This window comes from Carcharodon carcharias, chromosome 3, assembly GCF_017639515.1.
Source record: "Carcharodon carcharias isolate sCarCar2 chromosome 3, sCarCar2.pri, whole genome shotgun sequence".
Lineage (NCBI taxonomy): Eukaryota > Metazoa > Chordata > Chondrichthyes > Lamniformes > Lamnidae > Carcharodon > Carcharodon carcharias.
Genome location: NC_054469.1, coordinates 26,655,060 through 26,682,453, shown reverse-complemented (window position 1 = coordinate 26,682,453; position 27,394 = coordinate 26,655,060). Strand labels below are relative to the sequence as shown.

Below are 27,394 nucleotides of genomic sequence, written 5' to 3'. Positions count from 1 at the left end.
AGTGCACTTTGAAAGTACTTCACTGGCTGTAAAAGCACATTGTCATGATCTCAGATTGTGAAAGGTGTCATATAAATGCAAGTCTGTCTTTCATTTTCCAAGGAGTATGACCACCTTATTCTCTGTACCAAAATGTACCAGATATCTATATTGAAGTTCATTTGCAAATTACACACTCATTCTGAAAATCTTTGAGCACTTTGATTTAGTTAGAAAAAAACTGAAGATAGAAAAATTGGCTTTTTGACTGACTATCAAAAATCATCTAATCGTTTAACAAAGTGCCTGTTCACTGCACATTTGCTATGGGAAGGCAGTGAATTGAGAGGATGGACGTGTTGGCTGGAATATGAGAGCAACTGGTTGGAGGTGAAAGAAGATGTGGTGAAACGTTCAGGGACATTTTCATCAGAGTTGGCAACTGTACATTTACGACGTACATCGGGTAATGCATATTGACAGATTTGTACTTTGGGTTGCTTCTACAATTGCATTTAAAGGAAAGTTAAAATGCAATGCTAGATATGTATATGACAGAAAAAGGAATAGAAAGATTTTGTGACCATTCTATTAGAGATCATTAACATTTAAAGAGAAATCCGAACACATTCTAATGATTAACTGGAAAAAATTATGCCACAAGATTTCGTGTTCTTAAACAACAAAAAAACCTTCACTGTATATTAAGAGAAATTAAACAAAGCAAATACTATAGATTATAAAGGCTTATGCTATAAACTTAGTTTTACCTTTTACTTCCCTACAACCCCCTCACTCCACCCCAAGAGCTCCCTTATACATTATAAGAATCTTGAAGATCCATTCACATCTGGGTAGATAAAGATATGTGAAAGCTCTCTGGAATTCACTTTAATTTCTCCTCCGTGTTCCAGCTATTCTCTGAGGTATGAAATCTCTTGGACCCTCCATCAGCTTTTGGCTAAACAATCCTCTAAATTCTTTTCAAAACCTCATTACTGTTGACTTCCCAGATCAAACTTAGCTTGGAGAATACAGTGAAGTCTAACGGCTGGTTTTCGCTATGATTGCTACTAGGTATTTCTTCTTCTGGCTCCCAGCTGGGCAAAACTTCCAGCTTCTTTCCCCATCGCGAATTTCAGGTCTTGAAAGTGACTGACTTCTGCCTCCAAAGTTAACTGCCTTTCACTGTAAGAACCACTGTAAATTTCTTCCTCTAGCTTTAAGCCAGGCAAATTTTCCAGCCTTGTTCCCCTTTGCACAAATTCCAAGTCTCCAAACCATTCGCTTTCTGTGCGGTGAATGATAAACTTGCATTTTCCCTGCTTAAGGTGCAGGCCTGACTGACATTTATCTCCTTTTACTCCCTCAACTCAGTGAGCTGCAGCCTACACCAAACCAAAACAGCAACTGTCTTCTGTGAGAAAAACCCAGATAAATAAGGAACTTTCTAATCCCTATAACACATTTACATGACAATGTGACATATTTGGGGTGTTCCAAACAGAATTGTAAATTAACTATTTTTTACCTTCAAACCACCATTTGATTCTGAGAGTCATATGAATAATTCATATCTCGAATAGAGTTTTATTATCCTTTCTCTAGACTCACTTGCGCCACTATGACGGTAAGGGAAGACCCCCTATTGTTCACCAACATTCACCATCTTGCTCTCATGCTCATTTTTCTGTCCGTTGCTTGTTACAGTGAACCCAACTCAAGCTAGAGGAACTGCACCTCATCTTCCAATTAGACACTTCGCAGCTTTCTGGACTCAACACCGAGGTTAACTTCAGACCATGAGCTCTGTCCTCGTTTTGATTTTTCCTCCCTATTGCCAGCCTGTACCATGTTCCCATGTTTTGCTTTCAGACAGTGCTGACTCTTTTTCTGCTATTAACACATTCTGCTCTTTTGCTTTCAGAGAATGCTGACCTTCATTCTGATATTATCACTGAGTCCGGACCAAAGCTTTAGTCTTTAATATTATCATTAACACTCCATCTGTCTTGTGTTCCATGACATCTTTGTCATTTGAACTCTCCTGCCCACTAACCTATCCCTGATCTTCTGCTTTGCTCTACCTGTCCCTCCTCCCATTTTTTAACAACATAAAGCCCATCACATTATACCTCTCTCCAGTTCCAAGGAAGAAAAATATTGGAATTGAAATGTTAAATCTGTTTTTCTCTCTCCACAAATGCTGTCAGACCTGCTGAGTTTTTCCAGCCTTTTCTGTTTTTATTTCAGATTTCCAGCATCTGCAGTTTTTTGCTTTTGTTTGCCACCTATTGTTCATTGTTTTCACACCTTTACCTCTGACCTTATAAAATAAACATAGGTTAGCTTATAACTGTAATTAACTCCAAGCTTGTTTAATTTGCATTCACAGCTATGTTATTTATCAGTTTTTCAATTGGATGTTTCCATTTATCTTACATTTAACACTCTTAGTTCCTAAAATTAAAAGTTATATTCAAAGACATGTGAGTTATGGAACGAGGTTTCACAATATGCTGATGGCGCAAGATGAAGTAAGCTGTAAGGAGGTTTGTGTGGAGCATAAACACCAACGTGCATCTGTTGGGTCTAATGACCTGTTTCAGTGCTACAAATTCTAAGTGACAAAAGTTCAGTGGAAGCACATAGAGGAACTGGATTTTGGAGTTAAAACTTTGGATTGTTCCATCAGTTTCTTGCCAGACCTGGTGTGGATCAGACGGGAGAATATCTGGGGAATGTGTCCCTTCCTCATCTCCACCGCCCTGCCAAAATGCATAACTCCTGTTAAGTAGGTCATGTAAACGATGAACCTGAGAAGTCATAGGCTTGGCTGTTTACTGTTTGGAGGTTTGTGATTCTTCCTGTTTCTGTACAGTGTGACTTACCATTCCATTGGCGTGAAAGCATTTCTTTGGTAGGCTAAGCTGAGCAAATGTCATTGAAGCTGGCCATTTATTAATTTTCATGGTCACCTTTTATATTTACATTTCTTAACAGCAAATGCAGTTTTTCTTAAGGAATTGTCCTTTCTTTTGAAAGATTTTTCCTTCGTGCATAATTTCAAAAGTTGGCTCCTTATTTCTGCTATGTCTGGGCCTGTCGCTTAATATTGTGTCACGCAACTTTATGCTGACAGTGGCAGTTACAGGTGCTAAATCGTTGGCATGTTGAAAGCTGTGCATAGTTGATATGCAGAATTAGTGCTCTTGGTGTGGAGATTTGCTAAGTGATAGTGCAAGTTGAGAATTTGGATATGGCCTGTCATAGTGTCCAATTTGTAGTCTTTGCAAATTTTTGCCCCATCTCCAAACTCCCTTTTCTATCCAAAGTCCTTTAATGTATTCAAAGTTCTTTAGCTGTTTTAAGGGGCAGCTCAACACCACCTTCTCAAGGATAGTTAGGGATGGACATTAAATGTTAGCCTTGCAAGTGATGCTCGCATCCCATGGAAGAGTATTCCATCTTTCCCATAATTTCAACTTTGAATCTAATTTTTAGGCCATGCCATAGTGATGAAATGGCCCTTGTCAAAGTCACAAGTGGCATTCTTTGTGACTCTGACTATGGTAATCTATCCCTCCTCATCCTTCTCAACTCACTTTGACAGCACCTTCTAAACCCACGACCACTACCATCCAGAAGGGCAAGGGCAGCAGATAGATGGGAACACCACCTGGAAGTTCCCCTCCAAGTCACTCACCATCCTGACTTGGAAATATATCGCCGTTCCTTCACCGTCGCTGGATCAAAATCCTGGAACTCCCTCCCTAACAGCACTGTGGGTGTACCTACACCACATGGACTGCAGCGGTTCAAGAAGGCAGCTCACCACCACCTTCTCAAGTGCAACTAGAAATGGGCAATAAATGCTGGCCCGTGAATGAATAAAAGAGAAATCACCTGCAGACTTCAACAAATTTTCCACACCAACCTCCTCCAACCCATCTCCTCCATTTTCCAGCTGGGTGAGCGTTTCCTGGCTTGGTTCCATTCTTATCAAATCAAAGCCAGAGCAGCTACACTTAAATAGGCAAGTGGAGAGTATTCCATCATGCTTCTGATATGTGCCTTTTACATGGCGGATATTATACAGGTAGTTGTGTCCCCATTTCCAGGTTACCCCAACAAATGAGCGTCAATGATTGGGTAAGTGAACTTGTTTGAGCTGATTCCATTACTCTGTTACATTTTTCACTCCTGGCTCCAGCTAATAATAATCTTTCTGCTGGTGCTGCACGTCCATAATTAGCTCTGGACTTGGGGAGGACAAATGAGTGATGCATAAAGGTTTTTGAAATGACCAAGGATGAGCTAAAAGTCTTTGTAGATTCAATACTCATTACACCCAACAAATGGAGAGCAGCAATCAAGAAAGTTAATCGTATATTGAGTCATATAGTCAAAACAAAAGCCATATAGTCAACCCAGGTTCAGAATCCCACCACTCTCAGATGGTGGCTTTGAATTCAGTAAAAAATCTGGAGTTAAAAATCTAATGATAACCGTGAAACCACTGTTGATTGTTGTAAAAACCCATCTGGCTCACTAATATCCTTCTAAGGGAAAGAAATCCTTACCTGGTCTGGCCTACATGTTTCTCCAGACTCACAGCAATGTGGTTGACTCTTAACTGCCCTCTGACCAAGGGTAATTAGTGATGGGTAATAAATGCGGGCCTAGCCAGCGATATCCACATCCCATGAACAAATAAAAAAGAACAAGGCAATGCGGGTCACAGCAGGTATGCTCTGGCTAGACCACACCTTAAATATTATGTCCTGTTCAAGTTACTGACAGACAATGGAATATTCAATAATAAAAACAGAAAATGATGAAAACTCAGCAGGTTTGGCAGCATCTGTTGAGCGAGAAAATGGAAATATTCAACCACTTGAGACAAGACTGGTTTCTGGTCCCTGGGGTCCACTACCTCACCAGGAAAAGATGAAGTGGTATGGGCTTTTCTGCTTGGAAAAGCTTTTTTTGAGAACTGATTTTATGAATGTGTATAAGTGGCAAGGCAAAGGTTAATATTACTTGAAATTCAACAGTGGGAGCAGGACAAGAGTCAAACTAACAAAAGGTCACTTTCAGATTGATATCAGTTGGTTCTTAATGCAGAGGATGAACGACATTTAGAATGGACTTCTGAGGCAGATTGCTGACGGACATCACTTTAATAAAAGAAAAAATTTGGTGCTGCAGTTGAGGGAGTTGTTCTGGATGGATGAATTAGGATAGGGTCGAATGCCATTCTTATCCACTGGGATCTTGTGACTGTCGAACTACAAATGCACAACCTCACTGTGCTTGAATTAAGATGTCAAACTGACTTGATTTTTCTTGTGTAATGAATGCTATACTGTAGATGCCAATCTAAGATTTGTATCTAGATATATCCATCTGGCAGGCTTGAAGGATACTCTCATTTGCACCTTGCACTGTGTGCAGTGATAATGACCCTCATCAGATGCACATTTGGATAACTAAAAACTTATTTTGAATTATTTTCTATGTTTTAAGTTTTCAGGAGCTAAAATTTGGCTGTACCACAGCAGGAATTTCACTACACTTAGTAAGAAGCCTACGTAATAAAAGAAAACTACCTGAATACACTTGCCCACATCCTGCTTCCTGTAAGGACTGTCTTCTATTCTCCAAGTTAATCTCCAAGTTTATTTATCACCATCGTATCTGTTGAGATGATGCACCCTTCCCATAACAGTGCTTCAGATATGTCCTCCTTTTTCTTCAACCGAGGATTCTGCCTTCTCCCCAGCCAGCACACGCTTCTACTCTCACCCCTTCCCCTCTCTCCCAGAATCATGATAGGATTCCTCTTGTTCTCTCCTTCCACCCTACCAGCCTCTGTATTCAACAGATCACCCTCTGTCATTTCCACCACCTCTCACATGATGCCACCACCAAACACATCTTCCCCTGACTTCCCCTTTCAGAATTCTGAAGGGACCATTCCCTCCGCAATACCCTGGTCCATACCTCAGTAACCCCCAGCATACCCTCATTTTCATATGGCACCTTTCTGAGCAAGCACAGGAGATGCTTTCTCCTCTTCTGTTCTCACCATTCAAGGCCCCAAACATTCCTTCCAAGTGAAACATCGATTTATTTGTACTTTTAATTTAGTGTCCTGTATTTTCTGCCCGCGCTGTGGGGTCTCCCCTATGTTTTATTGATTCTTTCATGGGATGTGGACATCACTAGCAACACCAGCAATTGTTGACCATCCCGAATTACCCTTGAACTGAGTGGCTCGCTTGGCCATTTCAGTGGACATTTAAGAGTCAGCCACATTGCTCTGGGTCTGGAGTCACATGTAGGCCAGACCAGGTAAAGACAGCAGATTTCCTCCCCAAAAGGATATTAGTAATCAGATGGGGGGTTTTTTTAAAGCAACAATCTGTGATAATTGTCATATCCTCTACTTTGGGCTGACAAAATGCAAACTGGGTGATTGCTTTGTGGAACACCTCAGTTCAGTCCGCAAGCATGACCCTGACCTTCCTGTCACCTGTTATTTTAATTCTCCACCATTCTCCCACTCTGACCTCCCTGTCCTCGGCCTCCTGCAGTGTTCCACTGAAGCTCAGTGCAAACTCGAGGAACAGCACCTCATCTGTTGACTCAGCACTCTCCAGCCTGCTGGACTCTGCCCCGAGTTCAACAATTTCAGATTTTAACCTCTGTCTGCATTTTGTTCCATTTGTTTTTTTTTATTTCGCTGGGTCAGTCTTGTCACATTCCTTTATTTCTCCCTTCGAGTTGTATTCAGACAGCTGCTACGTCGCCATTCACACCTCATCCGGACAGATCTTCTGTTTCTTTTCCTTACCCATAACCACTCTCTCTTTGGCTTTTATACCAGGAAACCTTTTTGGTTGTTTAATCATCCCCTACCCTCCACCCTATCACAGACCTTCCCTTTTGTTCTTCCTGCCCCTTCCCCCTCCCTTCCCCTGGCTGAAAACCTATTACTTTTCAAGCTTTCTTCTGTTCTGGTGAAAGGTCATTGACCTGAAACATTTGCTCTGTTTATCTCCACAGATGCCGCCTGACCAATTGAGTATTTCCAGAGTATTTGTGTTTTCATTTCAGACTTCCCTAGCATCCACAGTATTTTGCTTTGGGGTAATTTTTTTTAAAAATCACATTCATTTATTTTGTGTTTTTCACCACAACCTTCTGACATCCCCAAGTGTTGTGCAACCAATGAAATACTTTTGAAATGTAGTCACTGCTGGAATGTAGGAAAGACAACGGGTCAATTTAAAACTCAGAAACCCATGCCCCAGCAAGCCCACTTGCAGTTTTGCTGGAGGCGGGTCAGGGATGGGTGTCTAATTTGCTCCCCGGAGGCAGGCTCTGAATTTAAATATTTTAATGAGGTTACCTGCCTCACATTTCAGCTCCATTTTAAATTTAGCACAGCAGCGGACAGGAGGTGGGAACAGCATTGCTTGTGGGTCAGGAGAAGCAAGAGTGTTTCTCCCAGTCCAGCAAGCTTACCTGTAAAACCCACCCTGAAGCAGATCGGTCTCTCGTGATCAGGACAGCATGATCAGATACTCCTCGCAATGTTGGACTCCTTCCTGGCTTCCAATCCCCTCCCAATGCCCATTAAGTTTGGCATTATCTCCAGGGAACCCACACTTCCAGGTTTACCAACCACAAGATCTCTTTTCTCCTTGCCCACCCCGCCTTGCAATAACTACTGGGGCTGAAATGCCTACAGTTTCTGAAATGATTTTCCTCAAAGAAAGCCACGGTCTCTATTTTGCAGTCTGACTTATTAACTAACCTGAGCATGAACTTGAAGAATGCAGGGCAATTACACACAGCCTTAAGAGGATATGTGCTTAAACTTTGGCAGCACAATGTCAAACATAATGCACTAATGTTGAAAGAGATGGGTGTGATTGAACATTGGTTTGGATTGAAATGTTCTGCCATTTCGTTTCACAGAATCACAGGTTTAATAACATCTTACCAGAACCCCAAGCCTGATGTTTTCTATTATAGTGACTCTTTCTGAAACAAGTCTAGTGACTGTTACAAGCTCAAAAACAACAGTCTTTCTAAAGTAGCGTCTTTATTGAACTGAATATATCGTGGCTGCCCCCATACATTCCCTCATGGCAGAGGTCACATGACTATGGCAAGCCAGATAGGCCAGTAGTAATGATTGCATTTCAAAACCCAAACATCCCCTTTCCCTAACAAACGAAAGACAATTTTGCATGCACTATCATGTGTAACTGTGAGTTACCCATTACACCACAACGGTTCTCATGTATTAACAAACTGTTATTCTGGTTTGTTATTCTGGTTAGTGTCTGCACCTGCATTGCATACATAGTATTTAATCGTGCAGGTCTGTTAATGGTACATGTACGTGTTGTCATTGGCTGTTCGTCTGGATGATTTTCCCTCTCCGGAGAGTGTCGTTTCCGTGGCACTTGTTGCCTTGTTGTGGTAACTGTTGTTGTTTTTCCATTTCCATTGTTTGGGACCAGTGGACCTCAGGGTGTGATAGTCCTTCTGAACTCTGTGCAGCTGGTGAGATCCCATCTTCCTGACCGGCTGCCTGCAGTGAAGGAACAGCTTTTCTAGTTGTTCATATATGCCTGCGGTTGTGCTGGTATACTTGGTCGTTCACTTCCACTGTGTACGATTGAGGTGACAACTGCATTACGCGTGTCCCAAGTTGCCTTGTGGGCTGACCCCTGTTGAGAGCACTAAAGGTTTGTACCGACTGGCTCTCCAATGCTCAGCTCTGCTATTTCATCCTGATTTTTTTCACTCCCACCTGTTCCTACTTTTGGCTTAAGTAGCTTTTTTGCTATTGGAAGAGCAGTTTGGGTGCAACTTGACATTAGTCTTTGGACTGGACTACTTTCCCTGCCTTCAGTTGGTGTGTTTCTCCACTCGCGGATTGCCTTGTATACATCTGTGCTAGACTGATTTCTTTATGATTCCATTGGCGATTTTCACTGCCTTGTCAGCCTTTTCAGTTGACCAGAGTAATGTGGAGATGATGTAGTGTTGGAGTTTCCCAATCCTTTATGAAGTGGTTGAATTCTTCACTCCTGAACTGAGGGCCATTGTCACTCATCACAATGTCTGGAATGCTGTGACGACTGAAGTGTGCTTTCAAGCATTCTACTATCTCCCCTGTCGTCGTTGAAGTCAGCTGGTCTACCTCCCGGTAGTCATAGTAGTAGTCTACAGTGACAAGGTAATCAGTTCCTGCTATAGTGAAGATGTCTACTCCCGGCTTCATCCTTGGTTTGTCTGGGATGTCATACATCATCAACGGCTTTGTGGCTTGTTGAACTTGGTACTTGCTACGAGCACCACATTGGCCAGTGCGGCCTTTAATTTCATTGCACATGTTTGGTCAGTAGAGAACTTCTCTTTCATTCCTCAGACTCAATTTCAGTTACTTTATGGCTTGCATGGATGTGCTTCAGCATCTCTCCTCTCATCTCCTTAGTGATGGTGGCTCGATTTCCTTTGTACAAGTTGGATCTTGGGCTATCAATTCGTTGCAGTATGCCCCACATGCTGTTGTGACCATCGTTGTGTCCTTGATGCTCTCAGGCCATCCTTTCATCGCTCCTTCTTGCAGCTCTTGGAAAGTTGCATCTTGTTGGGTAGTTTGCTTAATTTAAGCAAGGTGCTTGTCTGTCTGTCTCAGTGTCTGCTGGGTTGATGACTTCTAGAGCATGTCCAGCTGCTGCTTCACGTTGTGAAATCTTTCAGATTCATTCTGTTGCAACATCCTCAACTTCCTTCATGGGGAATGCTGCTCTCAATGGCATGTCTACGACATACGTCCCTTGTTTCCCTTGCCTGTGTGTCATGTCCAGATGATAACTTTGTAAACAAAGTGACATTCTTTGCAGATGAATTGGAGCAGATAGTAGAGGCCTGAGAAAAATGCTTTGAAGTGGCTTGTGGTCAGACTCTACTCTTACTTTGTCTCTCCCAAGCAGGTATTGATGAAAATGCTCACAAGTGAAAACAACAGCCGGGCTTTCCTTCTCAATCTGAACGTAACGTCATTCAGTTTGTGTTAAATCCCTGGATGCAAATGCAACTGGTTGTCATCATTGCATTAGGGTTGCTCCAAGGCCTGTCTCGCTGGTATCACACTGCAAGGTGACTTCATCATTGACATCATAGTACCTCAGCACTGGCATTGTCATCACTAATTGTTTGATTTTTACTGAACGCTGCTTCCTGTTCCATGCCCATTACCACTGCACATTCTTGGCAGTGAGCTTGCGTAATGGTTCACACTCTGATGACAAATTAGGCAAAAAATTTTGCTAAATGGTTCATGAATCCAACAAACAGTTACACTGCTTTCGCATCTGTTGGTTGCTGCATCTCTGCTACACCTTGTCAGGATCCAGGTGAAGCACTTTTGCTGTCAGTACATGTACTTATGTACTTGACCTATGTACTTGACTTCAAGTATTTTCAACTGCAATATTTTCTGTTCAGTTTCAGGTTCTTCTGGCGAGCTTTCTCTAGCAGTCACATTAAATTCTGACCATGGTCGGCTATAGCTTCTTCCGTTGTGTCTCTACATCCGTAGACTAGAAGATCATCCACTACGGCTTACACTTCGGAAAAGTCACCGACCATCTCATGCTGCATTGATACTCTTCTGGAGCCATGGAAATTCCAAACAGCCAGCAAACCATCTGTATCTCCCGAACGGCATCCAGAATGTCGTTAGAAAGCTGCTGCTTTTGTCCAGCTTCGCTTGCCGGTAACCATCCTTCGCATCTAGCCTTTGCCTTTGCCTTGGCAGGTTGTGACAAAATTCCTTTGATGGTTGGCATGGGGTAGTGAGATCTCCACAGCGCTTTATTTAGATCATTTGGGTCTAAGTATATTCTCAGCTTTTCAGGTTGTTTCACTGCTACCATGCTGCTGACCCAGTCTGTAGGAGTTGTCACTTTTTTGATTACTCCCTTCTTTTCAGCACTTCTGGCTTGTTTTTAAGGCTTCACTTGAGGGCGGCTGGAACTCTTCTTGGCAAATGCTGAATTGGTCTTACACTCTCAGCTACTTCGTGATGATATTCTGCAGGTAGATATCCAAATCCTGCAAAAACACATCTTTGTACTTCTTCCTCCTTGTCGTCCAGGGATCAAAACACTGCTTTCAGGTGAAGCAGCGCTTCACTTGTGCCTCCTTCAATTTTGTCTACTGCATTTGCTGCTCCCAATGCGGGCTCTTCTACGTTGGAGAGGCCAAATGCAAACTGTGTGACCACTTTACGGAACGCCTTTGGTCTGTCCACAAACGTGACCCAGACCTCCCTGTCGCTTGTCATTTCAACACACTATCCTGCTGTCATGCCCACATATCCGTCCTTAGCTTGCTGTAATGTTCCAGTGAAGTCCAATGCAAATTGGAGGAATAGCACCTCATCTTCTAATTAGGCACTTTTACAGCCTTCTGGACTTTGCATTGAGTTGAACAACTTCAGACCATGAACTCTCTCCTCTATTCCCCGCCCTTTTTTTTTAACCCCTTTTTGGAATATTCATTTTTTTTAAAAATTTAAATTTTTTATCCACTTATTTATTTTAATTTTTATTCATTGTTTTATCCCCACCATTTACCCTATCTTTTTTCCCCACCACTGTCCCCTCTCCCCACCCCACCCCCACATGGGCCACCTGTCACTTGTTCATGTTGTTCTTTTCAGAGCGTTTACCCTTGTCCTGCTATTATCACATTCTGCTTTCTTACCTTATTGCCACTATCCTTTAGCCAGTACTACCATCATTAACACCCCCTTTCTCTTATTGTTCATGACATCTTTGTCCCCACCTATCACTGGCCTTCTATTCAGCTTCACCTGCTCCACCCACCTTGAAAAGTATAAATTTCATCACAATTTTACATCTCTTTAGCTCTGAAGAAGAGTCATACAGACTCGAAGCATTAACTCTGTTTTTCTCTCCACAGATGCTGTTAGAGCTGCTGAGTTTTTCCAGCATTTTCTGTTTTGTTTCAGATTTCCAGCATCCATAGTATTTTGCTTTGATCTGTCCAGGCCTGTTTTGCTTCTTTTTAGCCAGTGTTTGAAATGATCCAGCTTCTTGCAGTTAAAACACAGCTTTTCCCATGCAGGGACAATCCTTCTTTATCTTCGTATGAAGTCCGCTGTAGTATTTGCCATCTGCCCTTTGTCCGTGATTGTTCTGCCCTTTCGGCCTGGAATGTCTCTCAGCATAATATGTTTCCTGGTCTGCTCTGTCACAGGTGTGCTCTGGCTGATGTTTTACAAACTTCTGCACAAGTCTATCACTTTCTTGAGAGTAAGTTTCTCCTCTCTCAATTGACTTGCTCTCACTGTTGGATCTCTTTTTTTTCATTTATTCACGGGATGTGGGCTTTGTTGGCTGGGTCAGCATTTATTGCCCATCCCCAGTTTCCCTTGAGAATGTGGTGTTGAGCTGCTTTCTTGAACCACTGCAGTCCATGTGGTATAGGTACACCCACAGTGCTGTTAGGAGGGGAGTTCTAGGATTTTGACCCAGAGACAGTGAAGGAACAGCAATATATTTCCAAGTCAGGATGGTAAGTGACTTGGAGGGAAACTTGCAAGCGACGGTGTTCCCATCTATCTGCTGCCCTTGTCCTTCTAGATGGTAGTAGTCGTGGGTCTAGAAGGTGTTGTCTAAAATGCCTTGGTGAATTTCTGCACTGCATCTTGTAGACGGTACACACTGCTTACACCTAAGACTGTTATATCTTTAATGAGATCATCTTGTAGTTGCCTGAATTCACATGATTCTGCAAGCTGTGTTATTGCAGTCACATACTGATCATCAGGCTCTTTTTCACCTTGAGCTCTAATGTTGAACACATACCGTTCATAAGTTGCATTCACTTGTGGTTCATAGCTTGCCTTAAAGCCGTTCAAAATCTTCGTCCTCTGTTTTTTCTGTTCTTCGGAAAGATTTAAGGTGGGATACAATGTGTAGCAGTCTCTCCTCAACAGTGTTAACAGTGTTACTACTCATATCGGCTTCAGCTTGTTAAATTAAATCTGTTGCAATCTCGTATTTTAGCCGTTGCAAGTGGGAAAAATTGCCAGTTCTGCTGCACATCGCCTTTTCATTTCGACAGGAAGTGGGAGTGGAAAATCTACAGCCATTTTTGTCTCTCCCAGCATTTTATTTGCAGCCTTCAGCTTGTGTTAGCTTTTCCTTGAATATGTATTTTTTTATCTTCAGCAGCTTTTAGTAGGTTGGAACATTTCGCTGTTCCTTTTTCAGTAGCTGTGGCTTCTCTTCCAGCTTTTCAAAACTCAATCTCGGCTCCACTTTTATCACTATGTTACGAGCTCAAAGATTACAGTCTTTCTACTGTATTGTCTTTATTGTACTGAATGTATCATGGCTGCTACTAGACATTCCCTCTTGGCAGAGGTCACATGACTATGGCAAGCCGGGTAGGACATGTAATGATTGCATTTCAATACCCAAACCGTGGCTTAGTTTCAATTGCAATCTGCTTCATCTGTGTTTACATTAAATGGAAATCCTGTATTGAATGTTGTCCTCCTGACACACAAACCATTGCTGTTCCATTGTTTTTGGTTTCCACTACTGACTCTATCCCTCCCTCAGTTGCTGTCTGAGGCTGAACTAGATTGTTCATATCTGTGGCATCCTATTTGACCCTGAGTTCAGCTTCTGACCCTAAAACTTCTCCCATCACCAAGATTGCTTACCTTTGTAACGTTCCCCGTCTCCACCCCGTCTTAGCTCATTTGCTGCTGAAACCCTCATCCGTAGCTTTGTTACCTCTTGACTCAACAATTGCAGTGGCTGGCTGGTCTTTTACCTTGCCTCCATCGCAAACATCGCCTCATCCAAGCTCTGCTGTTTGTATCCTAACTTGCACAAGGTCCTGCTCCTCCGTTACCTCTTTCTCACTGACCTACATTGTCTCCCGGTCCAGGAGTCCCTCAGTTTTTAAATTCTCATGCTCATTATCAAATCCTTCATGGTGTTGGTCAGCCCTGTCTTGGTAATCCCCTGTAGCCCTACAACCCTCAGATCTCTGCGCTCCTTCAGTTCTGGCTTCTTGCACGTCCCTTATTTTAATAATTTCAACATTGACAGCTGTGCCATCAGATTCCCAGGACCTAGCCTCTAGAATTCCCTCCCTAAACTCCTCTGCCTCCCTCCTCTCCTTTAAGACATGCTTTAAAACCTACGTCTTTGACCAAACTTTTGCTCACCTGCCATAATATCTCCTTATGTGCTTGGTATCAAATTTTGTCTTATAGTCGATCCTGTAAAGTGCCTTGGGGTGTTTTACTTATGTTAAAGGGGATGTAAAAATGTAGGTAGTTGTGTTCTTTGTGTATTGAGAAGTGTACAAATGCTTTGCTAGCCAATTTATCTTTCCATCCTACTGATTTTCAGTACAAATTTGAGTATAAGCATATTAAAGAAATCCCACACTTAGGCGATGATTATTAAGTGTTAGACCATGTTAAGTTCAGGCCCACAGTACAGATGTTAAAATGATTTAACAAGGCTAAATTTCCCATTCAAGGTCTTGGCCATGTTGACTTGCCCTCACCAGGGTGAGGAGCCAGTTTGTTAATATTTTTTAGAAACAGACTGATAACACAGGAGTCATATTGTCCAGACAATTGTCTATTTAAGAATAACACTTTAATCAGTAGTGACACAATAATCAGTGGATGCGGCACTGAAGATAAAACTAAACAGGCAACTATGTGTGTAACAGTATGGGGGAGGGCCTTATTTGTTGAGTCATGCAAGCTTGTGGGAAGATTAGAGAATCCAGAAAGGGGGAAATATCTGTACAGTCAGACCACACTCAATGCAACTTCAATGTATTGAAAGTTGATGTGCTAGAGTACAATGCTACTGTGAAAGACGTCAGGAAAATAGAAAAGTAGGAGAAAGGAAAAATACAGGCGGCAAAGACAGTTTAAGGCTTTAATACATCAGTGGAAAGATGAGCAAAGAGATTAGGGGCTTAAGTGCATGATTCCCTGAAAGTGTGATTGAAGCCATGTTTCAACAAAGAAAGGCCAGTAGAATTTTAACATTTACGGATGGGAATGTAGAGTAGAATAGATGAGGAGTAAAGTTGAAAGTATGCCAAGTGTTAATTCGACCAGATATAGTGTCCAGAGAGCAGCTTTAAAAAATTTTTTTCACAGGATGTGGGTGTTTTATTGCCCATCCCTAATTGCCCGAGAGAAGGTGGTGTTGAGCCCCTTCATGAATCGATTCAGTCCATGTGGTGTAGGTGCAGCCACAGTGCTGTTATGAAGGTAGTTCCAGGATTTTGGCCCAATGACAGTGAAGGGACAGCGATATACTTCCAAATCAGGATGGGGTGTGGTTTGGAGGGGAACTTACAAGTGGTAGTGTTCTGATGCACCTGCTCCCCTTGACCTTCTTGGTGATAAGGTTGTGGGTTTGAAGGAAAAGGACATTTGATTAGTTACAGTGCAGACAATGTCACCTTGCATGCTGTTCCCCCAGATCATTATGTACTCATCCTTCAATTATTAAGGGTAAACTCTTGTTCCTAAGTTCAATCACAGAGCATTCAGCAGTGCCGTGGCTTCTGTGACACACATGGTGACCTGACTGCTCGCCAAACATACCTCCCCGTGGCACCCAGCCTCGCCGTCACCAGTGGACCTGGGGGCTTGGCACCTCTCAAGGTCCATGGCCTGCTGCTCAAAAGGCACAAGAATGGCCAACTGGGCCTGCCTTCCGCCAGTCTGCATTCATTCCGACACATTGTGCACAGTCTTTTCCTGAAAAGGAGAGAGGAGCATTGATTAGTCCAGCCTGCACCTGAATTCCCATCACATCCCTGCCAACCCATCCAGAGTGAGACATTGCAGGACTCCAGTTCTTCATCGCCCCGCAGCTGCCGCACACTCACACAAACAAGCCAGGGCTGACCCCCCCATGCCCCCATTGGCCAAATGCTGCCTCCTTCACATGTGGCACCACAAAGCGCCATTTTGCTAAGCAAGGAGGCACAAGCACGTGGAGCATAAACACAAAAAGATGGGTTGGTGCCCTGCCAACTGGAAGCTCCCCTCCCAGCATGTTAGCACTTTGACTTTGACATGCTTCCCAATTCCAGCACTCTGCCTAGGTGTAGACCCTTGACTTTCAACCCCATTCTATACTCTGGGTGTCAGTGTCACACATGCTGCGGATGTAGAACACATCCTAGCTCAACCCTCTCATGGTGAACTGGGCATGGGCAATATCTGCTGGCGCACCCAGCGAGAGATCCATGCCATGAGGGATTCAATGACGGTACTGTACTCAGAGTTGGTGGGGGTGGGTGGCGAGGGGGGTTGGGGGGAAAGGGCGACGGTTGCACTAAGTGACTTGAGGCAACATGGTACTCACCCTTCCCGAGCGCAGGAGATTATTGAATCTTTTGCGGCACTGGAGCCCTGTACGTCGCACCACATCATGGGAGCTCACATCCTCGGCCACCTCCTCCCACACACGTTTGGGCAGGTGGGGGGGGGGGCCTCCGCCTCCCGTACCTCGGAAGAAGGACCTCCCGCTGCGCTGCCACCTCCTCCAGGAGGGCAGCTAGGCACTCGTCTGAAAAACGAGGGGCACACTGCCCTGCTAGCCTGCCCCTCCGGCCTGGCCCGCCCCGACGGCCTGGCATGCCCCTCCGGCCTACCCTCCGGCCTGGCCCGCCCCTCCGGCCTGGCCCGCCCCGACGGCCTGCCCTCCGGCCTGGCCCGCCCCTCCGGTCTGGCCCGCCCCGACGGCCTGCCCTCTGCCTTGGCCTGCCCCGACAGCCTGGCACGCCCCTGCTGGCCTACACTCCAGCCTGGCCTGCACGGCTAGCCTGCCCTCCGGCCTGGCCCGCCCCGACGGCACTTCCCTCCGGCCTGGCCCGCCCCGACGGCCTGCCCTCCGGACTTGCGTCACCTCCATTGCCCCTCTGCAGAGCCCTTCGCCCAGCCATTGAGAGCAGCCTTTCCAAGGCTGCCAGGCCTTCCTTTATACAGGCCGCCGGGTCGCCATTGGACCCGGTGGGCTGAGCGTGCCTGCTGCCACTACCCGCCCATTCCCTTAATTGGCCCACCCACGTAAAATGGCGGTGCAGACCTGATCGCGGGCGGTGACTGGGTCCGCGCCCGCTCCCACTCGGCCCGCCCAACATGGGGAAAATTCTCCCCCTGTTTTTCTTCAAAGTGTGCCATAGGGGTCTTTTACCTGAGTAGGTAGATGGGGCCTCGGTTTAGCAACTCACCTGAAAGACGGCAACTCTGACACTGCAGCACTCCGAGTGTTGCGCTGGAATGTCCAGCTTTGGTTTTTGTGCTCAAACCCTGGAGTGGAACTTGAACTGGGAACTTTGTGACTCAGAGGTAAGAGAGCTATCCACTGAACTATTGCTGATGTTATAAGCAAGACTGAAACAAAAACCCTGTGTATCCTTCACCTACTTGAGAAAGGAGTCTGTAAAGAGAAAAAGCCTCTTGTTACTTACACCTGTTCAGGTAGTTTAAAACTGCTACCATAAATGTGATAATGGTTTTGCTGTGCAGTTGCAAAACAGCGATTAATCTTGGTTAAGTATGTCTAAATAATAAATAAAAAACAAAAAACTGCGGATGCTGGAAATACAAAACGAAAACAGAATTACCTGGAAAAACTCAGCAGGTCTGGCAGCATCGGCGGAGAAGAAAAGAGTTGACGTTTTGAGTCCTCATGACCCTTCGACAGAACTAGGTGAATCCCAGGGAGGGTTGAAATATAAGCTGGTTTAAGGTGGTGGTGGTGGTGGTTGGGGCGGGGGAGAGAAGTGGAGGGGGGTGGTGTGGTTGTAGGCAAAGGTAGTGATAGAAGCAGATCATCAAAAGATGTCACAGACAGCAGGACAAAAGAACACATAGGTGTCAAAAGTTGGTGATATTATCTAAACGAATGTGCTAATTAAGAATGGATGGTAGGGCACTCAAGGTATAGCTCTAGTTGGGGTGGGGGGAGCATAAAAGATTTAAAAATATTTTAAAATAATGGAAATAGGTGGGAAAAAGAAAAATCTATATAATTTATTGGAAAAACACAAAAGGAAGGGGGAAGAAACAGAAAGGGGGGGTGGGGATGGAGGGGGGAGGTCAAGACCTAAAGTTGTTGAATCCAATATTCAGTCCGGAAGGCTGTAAAGTGCCTAGTCGGAAGATGAGGTGCTGTTCTTCCAGTTTGCGTTGGGCTTCACTGGAACAATGCAGCAAGCCAAGGACAGACATGTGGGCAAGAGAGCAGGGTGGAGTGTTGAAATGGCAAGCGACAGGGAGGTTTGGGTCATTCTTGCGGACAGACCGCAGTTGTTCTGCAAAGCGGTCACCCAGTTTACGTTTGGTCTCTCCAATGTAGAGGAGACCGCTTTGGAGAGACCAAACGTAAACCGGGCGACCGCTTTGCAGAACACCTGCGATCTGTCCGCAAGAATGACCCAAACCTCCCTGTCGCTTGCCATTTCAACACTCCACCCTGCTCTCTTGCCCACATGTCTGTCCTTGGCTTGCTGCATTGTTCCAGTGAAGCCCAACGCAAACTGGAAGAACAGCACCTCATCTTCCGACTAGGCACTTTACAGCCTTCCAGACTGAATATTGAATTCAACAGCTTTAGGTCTTGACCTCCCCCCTCCATCCCCACCCCCCCTTTCTGTTTCTTCCCCCTTCCTTTTGTTTTTTCCAATAAATTATGTAGATTTTTCTTTTTCCCACCTATTTCCATTACTTTAAAATATTTTTAAATCTTTTATGCTCCCCCCACCCCAACTAGAGCTATACCTTGAGGGCCCTACCATCCATTCTTAATTAGCACATGCGTTTAGATAATATCACCAACTTTGACACCTATGTGTTCTTTTGTCCTGCTGTCTGTGACATCTTTTGATGATCTGCTTCTATCACTACCATTGCCTACAACCACACCACCCCCCTCCACTTCTCTCCCCCGCCCCAACCACCACCACCACCACCTTAAACCAGCTTACATTTCAACCCTCCCTGGGATTCACCTAGTTCTGTCGAAGGGTCATGAGGACTCAAAACGTCAACTCTTCTCCGCCGATGCTGCCAGACCTGCTGAGTTTTTCCAGGTAATTCTGTTTTTGTTATGTCTAAATAATATTTGGTGGCTTATGAAGATTGTAGCTAGAAATGTGCTTTCACAGGTTTCCTTCCTGATTTTGGAATCTGCTGTAAAATATAATTACATAATGTAAAAGTTCAGCTTATGCAGCGCTTGTAGGTTTGTGTGGAGATAAAATGGTTGATTATGTGTGTTTTTATGCACTTAGGACCTCAGTTCGTTTGCCATGCCTTTCCTGGATGGTGATGTAGAAACCTCCGAAAAAGATGTTTCTCACAAGGTATGAATTATTAATTTATTCATTTTATTTGGTTAACAATACACTGACATTTCACAGTGCCCCTGCTTGGTCATCGATGAGTTCCCACTCCACACAGAGATTTTGACTTAGTAAGTTCATTATCTCTTTCACAGTGGACTTGTCATTGCCATAAGAGTTATATTTGTGATCCACATAAATCTCACTTTTGCATTTTCCCTTTCTTAATCATGATATTTTGTCCACTGTGCAAGACTATAGCGTGAGTAAGTAAATCCCCTACTACAGCAACTTAAAATTCTCGTAGCATACCTCTTGCAAATAAAGTATCTCAGAGCATTTAATGAGATGGAAAATGGTGGACATCGTGTAGGGGTCAGTAGCCTGTACACATGGTCATTAGAAAGGATTTCTCGCAAGGTTTTGAAGGCAAAAAGGAGATGGTGAAGGAAGACGATTCTGAGGTTGGAGCTCTGGAAGGCAAGGGATTTGAACTCCCGTTCTGTGGATTACTTCCTCAGGTAATGGAACTACCTAATTTGTACTGTACAATATTCCACATCCCACACACAAAACAAACAAAAGACTTGCATTTCTATTGGGATTTTCATGACCGATGGACACCCCAAAGCGCTTTATAGGAAATGAAGTACTTTCGAAGTGTAGCCTTTGTTGTAATGTCAGGACCGCTGCAGCCAGTTTGAGCGCAGCAAGCTCCTACAAACAGCAATATGATAATCTGCTTTGTGAAATTGAGGCATAAATATTGGCCAGGGGATAACTCCCCGGTTTTTCTTTGAAATAGTACCATGGGGGTATTTTGCATCCACCTGAGCAGACAGGTGGGGCCTCAGTTCAGCGTCTCATCTGAAAGACAGCACCTCTGATACTGCAGCACTTCTACATGCTATCAGTGGTGGAGTGGAGAGAATGGGTAGTGAGCAATAACTCTTTGTCGGAGGAGCGCACAGCATGTACAGTGGGTTAGGATTCTTTAGATAGGATCATGAGAAACTGTGGAGGGTTTAGAAATAAAAACAATGTGTTGGAAAAACCCATATAGAAGAGTCATTGGACGCGAAATGTTAACTCTGTTTCTTTCTCCATAGATGCTGCCAGTTTTTCCCGCACTTTCTGTTTTTATTTCAGATCTCTAGCATCTGCGACATTTTGCTTTCATTTGAGGGTTTAGAAAATTGAGTCTGGAATCCTGAGATCAATTCTCTGGGACATGGTGAAATCTGGCATAAATGGGACTAAAGACAATGTGGCTTGTGGCCATTCTTAAACAACATCCCCAGCAAATAACAGCTGAGCCTTAGATTTTCCCCCTCTGATCTGCATACATTAGCTTCCCTCAACAGTAACATCTTGAGAGCTCTGGACAGTGTAGATAGAAGGAAACTTCTCATTGGTGGAACCAGAGGGCACCCATTTAAAGCAAATGGCTAAAGAACCAAAGGCAACATGAGGAAAAACGTCTTTATACAAGAAGTAGTTAGGATCTGTATTGCACTCCAAGAGGGAATTGGATAATCACCTGAAGAGGAAGATATTTGCAGGTCTACAGGGAAAACACAGGGAAATGGAGCTTGCTGAGGTGCTCTTGCAGAGAGCTGGCATGGACACGACAGGGCAAATGGTCACCTCCTATGCTGTAACCATTTTTGATTCTAAACCACAGGGGCAGTGGCGAAGTGGTATTGTCACTGGACTAGCACTCTAGATACCCAGGGTTCAAATCCCAGCACGGCAGATGGCGAAATTTGAATTCAATTTTAAAACTCTGGAATTAAAAGTCTAATGATGACCATGAAGCCGTTATCGATTGTCGTAAAAACCCACCTAGTTCACTACAATCTGCCGTCCTTATCTGGTCTGGCCTATATGTGACTCCAGACCCACAGCAATGTGGTTGACTCTTACATGCCCTCTGAAATGGCCTAGCAAGCCTCTCAGCTCTCAAGAGAAGTTAGGGATCGGCAATAAATGCTGGCCCAGTCAGCGACGCCCACATCCCTCTTGAATAAAAAAAATTTGGGACTGGAGCTATGTGTCAATCAGATTGGGTCATTATAACATTGCTGTTTGTGGGACTTCTTACTTTACAACAGTCCCTACATTTCATAATCTACTTTATTGGCTGTAAAATGCAATGAGACGTCCAGTGGCTGTGAAAAAAACTGTATAAGTGCAAGTCTTTTTTTCTGTACTCTCACCCTTCTTCTTCATTGTCGTTTTTTGGGGTCATCCTTTGCTGAATTTTAAAATTCCCCTGAATCCTCAGCCATAGCACTTTTTTTTGGCAATGTTAAAAGCCTCTTCCTTTAATACTCCCTTTAACTTCTCGTGTTAGCCATGTTTGGACGCTTTTCCCATGGGTTTTTATTCTTAAGGGAATGTATAATTGTTTTGGCTTATGAAATAATACTTTAAGTATTTGCTATTCTCTATCTACTATCGTATCTTTCTTCCAGTTCTCCAATTGACTTTGACCATGTTCTCTCATGTACCTGTGTAGTTTGCTTAACGTCTGAAGCAAGGATCTTAAATCTAATTAAATCACTCACAAATTCAATATATAATTCCGCCATATTATGATCACTCTTCCCCAGAGGCTCCTTTTTTGCATGGTGAAGGTAAAGGGAAAGAGAAATCATGAAAGGATGAAAGGGGGGAGAGGGAGATACAGAGTGGCAGTCCATGATGAATGGAGGGATGGGGAGAGTTGAGGATTGTAGAACAAGGGAACTGGAAATTGCTATGTGGTTGTGATATTGGAGTGTATGCTTCCATTGAAAGGGCAAGGCACTGTTGATGGGGATGTGAAGTATAGGAACCCTGCTGAGGCAGAGAGGCGACAAGGGTATGACACCATATTGAGCATTGAGAAAGAGTATGAGGAGGGAGAGCAGCTCAGTTGTGCAAACTGGTCCCTGGTTCTGTTACATGTGGAAGGAGCAATTGCTTGTGGGAGTTTGAAGGTTCTCACATTATAAAACAGCATATCCTCTAAACTGCCATAAGTGAAGCCAATAGTTTACAAAGACTGTGAAGAAAAATCAATGCTTTTATCGTGCTTTTCAAATTCCCAGGACATCCCAAAGTGTTTTACATGAAAATAAGTTACTTTTTGGAGGGAGTTTGTGCAGTCGTTTTTTTTTTAGGTGTTGGAGGAAAATTTTGGCTGGGACCTTAGGTGGAAGAATGCCTGCTGTTCTCTGAGTATGTGCTACGGGGTCTTTGTTGTTTACAGGGACCAGAAAATGAGGCCTCGGTTTAACATGTCATTAAACAAAAATATCTTTCACAATGCAGCACCGCAGTGTCAGCTGTGACCTCCTGACTGAGAGGTGAGAGTACTTCCAGCAGAGCCAAGCTGACACTTGATTATAATGCATGACAGGGCAGCTTTTTAATAAGCTTGCTCCACTGCATGAAACACTAATGCCGCAATCATTAATTCCAATTTATCTTTATTGGTTATGAGTGTTAGGAATTTACCTTTGGATTTTTCCTTGCAATTAAAAAAAGAGGCCGGAAATTCACGCTTTCAAATCGTTATTAGGAAAAAGCTTCCCGTCTTCAGCCTTAAAAATACAATACTGACTCGCGGGTGGTGCCTTCCCGCTACAGTGTAAAACCTGATGTGTTAAATGTTTGTGAGCAAGTCTCGACTGCGGTTGTTAACTGTTCTTACTTCATGTGTGCTGCTCCTTGACCATAATGAACACCTCAAGTAGGGTGATCTGGGTGACCAAATTCTTCTCCGTCACTGTGAATGTTGTTCTGCGTTCAGGTGCCAAGAGGTTGGGTTTTAAGTGAAACAGGTTGGATTCTGCCAGGTTTCCAGACCATTCAATGGTTTGGCTATTGAATAAATGTACCCATCCGAAACAGCAAGCTCATGTTACATTCAGCTCTGGCATGGAGAGCAGGACTGTGTTGCAACTTTAATCAATGGCAGTCTTGAGGAAAGTAAGCCCTCAGGTGATGGCTAATAATAACCTAGCTCAGGTTTCTATCTTAAATTTTGTTGACACTTGCGTGATGGGTCATGGAGCCTCTTTCTGTGCTATGTCATTCTGTGATGATTTATAACATTTTTCCTCATGCTTTTTTTCCATTCTTACCAAGCTACGCCGAAGAGAACATTTGGATGTTGTAGCTACAACACATGCTCTTTATTCTATCCAGGTCTTTGTCAATATTTCAATAATTCAATCTTTTCTGCAGCTATGGCTTTTGGAAATAATTGAAAGTTGTACATTCAGATGAGTTTTCAACTTCAATAATGATTTCTGGACGTCCAACCGCAGTTTAAAGTTTCCACTCCTTCTGCTCCTCACTCCATCCACCATACCTCTTTCTCCTCCTCTGTGCTCCCGCTCCTCCTCTTCCTTACCGCAGTCCCATTCAAAGCATTACTTCCTTATCAAGCTTCTGCTGTTGACTTGGCCTAGGTAGCACGTGCACAGTATCCTGTTCTCCCCATCAAACCACCGCTCATCCAGCCACTACGCCCCCCCCCCTTGAGAGCCACCGCACTTTTTAGGAAAGATCTGTACCTCCCCCTCCCACCCGCCAAACCCCAGCACCAGCACTCAACATTTACTCCAAAGGTCGACCCAAGATCAAAATCTGGGACGTGAAATTGTTCAAAGTATCTGAAAGTGTAAAGGGAAAGGGTGCTGGGAGTAGGAGTTGCTCTTGCAGAGAGCTGGCGCGGACACGGCAGGACGAATAGTCTCCTCCTGTGCTGTTAGAATTCTATGAAAGAACATGTCACCTTCCATGTTTACACTGAACGCACCCAACTCTATTTCACCACCACCTTTTCCAACTTCTGCGCAGCCTCTGATTTGTCAGGCTGCTTGTCAAACAGCTAGTGCTGAATATTGGCAAATGGTATGTTGGACTTCATTGCAAGAGGACTTGGGTACAGGAGGGAGGATGTCTTACTGCAGTTGTACAGGGCCTTGGTGAGACCACACCTGCAGTGTTGTGTGCGGTTTTGGTCTCCTTACCTAAGAAAGGATATACTTGCTGTCGACGGAGTGCTGCGAAGGCTCACCAGACTGATTCCTGGGATGGCAGGATTGTCGTATGAGGAGTGATTGGGCCGACTAGGCCTGTATTCACTGGAGCTTAGAAGAGTGAGAGGGGATCTCATTGAAATATATAAAATTCTGACAGGGCTGAACAGACTGGATGCAGGGATGACGATTCCTCTGGCTCGGTGGTGGGGGGAGGGTCTAGAACAAATGGTTACAATCTCAGGATATGGGTTAGACCATTTACCACTGAGATGAGGAGGAACTTCTTCACCCAGCTGGTGGTGAACCTGTGGAATACTCTACAACAGATGGCTGTGGAGGCTGGGTCACTGAATATATTTAAGAAGCAAATAAATAGATTTCTAGACTCTAAAGGTGTCCAGGGGTTTGGGGAGAGAGTGGGAGTATGGCGTTGAGATAGAGGACCAGCCATAGAAACATAGAAACTAGGAGCAAGTAGGCCATTCAGCCCTTCGAGCCTGCTCCACCATTTATGACCATGGCTGATCATCCAGCTCAATAGCCTGCTCCTGCTTTCTCCCCATACCTTTTGATTCCTTTCGCCCCAAGAGTTATATCTAACTCTTTCTTGAAAACATACAATGTTTTGGTCTCAACTACTTTCTGTGGTAACGAATTCCACAGGCTCACCCCTCTCTGGGTGAAGAAATTTATCCTCATCTCAGTCTTAAATGGTCTACCCCATATCCTCAGACTGTGACCTCTGGTTCTGGACTCCCCCACCATCGGGGACATCCTTCCTTCATCTGCCCTGTCTAGTCCTGTTAAAATTTTATAGGTTTCTATGAGATCCCCCCTCATTCTTCTGAACTCCAGCGAATATAACTGACTCAATCTCTCCTCATATGTCAGTCCCGCCATCCCGGGAATCAGTCGGGTAAACCTTCGCTGCACTCCCTCTACAGCAAGTACATCCTTCCTCAGATAAGGAGACCAAAACTGCACACAATATTCCAGGTATGGTCTCACCAAGGCCCTGTATAATTGCAGCAAGACATCCCTGTTCCTGTACTCGAAACCTCTCGCTATGAAGGCCAACATACCATTTGCCTTCTTTACCACCTGCTGCACCTGCATGCTTTCCTTCTGCGACCGGTGTACAAGGATACCCAGGTCTCGTTGCACATTCCCCTTTCTCAATTTATAGCCATTCAGATAATAATCCGCCTTCCTGTTTTTGCTACCAAAATGGATAACCTCACATTTATCCACATTATACTGCATCTGCCATGCATTTGCCCACTCACTCAGCTTGTCCAAATCACACGGATGCATCTCTGCATCCTCCTCACAGCTCACCCTCCCACCCAGCTTTGTGTCATCTGTGAATTTGGAGAAATTACACTTAATTCCCTCATCTAAATCATTAAGATATATTGTGAATAACTGGGATCCTAGCACCGATCCCTGTGGTACCCCACTAGTCACTGCCTGCCATTTGGAAAAAGACCCATTTTTTTCCTACTCTTTGTTTCCTGTCTGCCAACCAGTTTTCTATCCATCTCAATACACTACCCCCAATCCCATGCACTTTAATTTTACACAACAATCTCTTCTGTGGGACTTTGTCGAAAGCCTTCTGAAATTCCAAATAAAGCACATCCACTGGCTCTCCCTCATTAACTCTACTGGTTGCATCCTCAAAAAAATTCCAGTAAATTTGTCAAGCATGATTTCCCTTTCATAAATCCATGCTGACTCTGTCCGATTCTGCCACTGTTTTCCAAGTGTTTAGTGATTAAATCTTTTATAATGGACTCTAGAATTTTCCCCACTACTGACGTCAGGCTGACTGTCTATAATTCCCTGTTTTCTCTCTAACTCCCTTTTTAAATTTTGGGGTTACATTAGCTACCCTCCAATCAGTAGGAACTGTTCCAGAGTCTATAGAATCTTGGATGATGACCACCAATGCATCGACTATTGCTAGGGCCACTTCCTTAAGTACTCTGGGATGTAGATTATCAGGCCCCGGGGATTTATTGGCCTTCAATCCCATCAATTTTCCCAATGCCGTTTCCCTACTAATACTGATTTCTTTCAGTTCCTCCCTCTCACTAAACCCTGTGTTCCCCAACATTTCTGGTATGTTATTTGTGTCCCCCTTTGTGAAGACAAAACCAAAGTATGTATTTAGTTGGTCAGCCATTTCTTTGTTCCCCATTATAAATTCCCGTTTCTGACTGTAAGGAACCTACATTTGTCTTCACTAATCTTTTTCTCTTCATGTACCTATAGAAACTTTTACAGTCAGTTTTTATGTTCCCTGCAAGCGTACTCTCGTACTCTATTTTCCCCTTCTTAATCAATCCTTTGGGCCTCCTTTGCTGAATTCTAAATTGCTCCCAATTCTCAGGTCTGTTGTTTTTTCTGGCCAATTTGTATGCCTCTTCCTTGGATCTCATACTATCTCTTAATTTCCCTTGTAAGCCATGGTTTGGCCACCTTTCTTGTTTTACTTTTGCACCAGACAGGAATAAACAATTGTTGCAGTTCACCCATGTGCTCTTTGAATGTTTGCCATTGACTATCCACCATCATCCCTTTAAGTAACGTTACCCAATCCATTATAGCCAACTCGCGCCTCATACCATTGTAGTTTCCTTTATTAAGATTCAGGACCCTAGTCTCAGAATCAACTACATCACTCTCCATGAGGAAGAATTCTATCATATTATGATTGCTCATCCCCAAGGGGTCTCGCACAACTAGATTGCCAATTATTCCTTTCTCGTTCCACAATACCCAGTCGAGGTTGGCCTGTTCTCTCATTGGTTCCTCAATATATTGGTCCAGAAAACCATCCCGTATACACTCCAGGATTTCCTCCTCTACAGTATTGTTGCTAATTTGTCTTGCCCAATCTA

The 27,394-nt window shown here is 43.9% G+C and overlaps 1 protein-coding gene across 4 annotated transcripts in view; it reads left to right on the top strand.

Moving 5' to 3' along the window:
* The window catches only part of LOC121275859 (5'-AMP-activated protein kinase subunit gamma-2-like), a 408,268-nt gene that overhangs the window by 107,324 nt on the left and 273,550 nt on the right, over positions 1-27,394 (top strand). For all 4 annotated transcript variants that reach the window (XM_041183599.1, XM_041183598.1, XM_041183600.1 and 1 more), the window contains exon 2: positions 19,399-19,470. In XM_041183599.1, the coding sequence (XP_041039533.1) occupies positions 19,399-19,470 (72 nt within the window). The remainder of the gene's footprint in view (positions 1-19,398; positions 19,471-27,394) is intronic.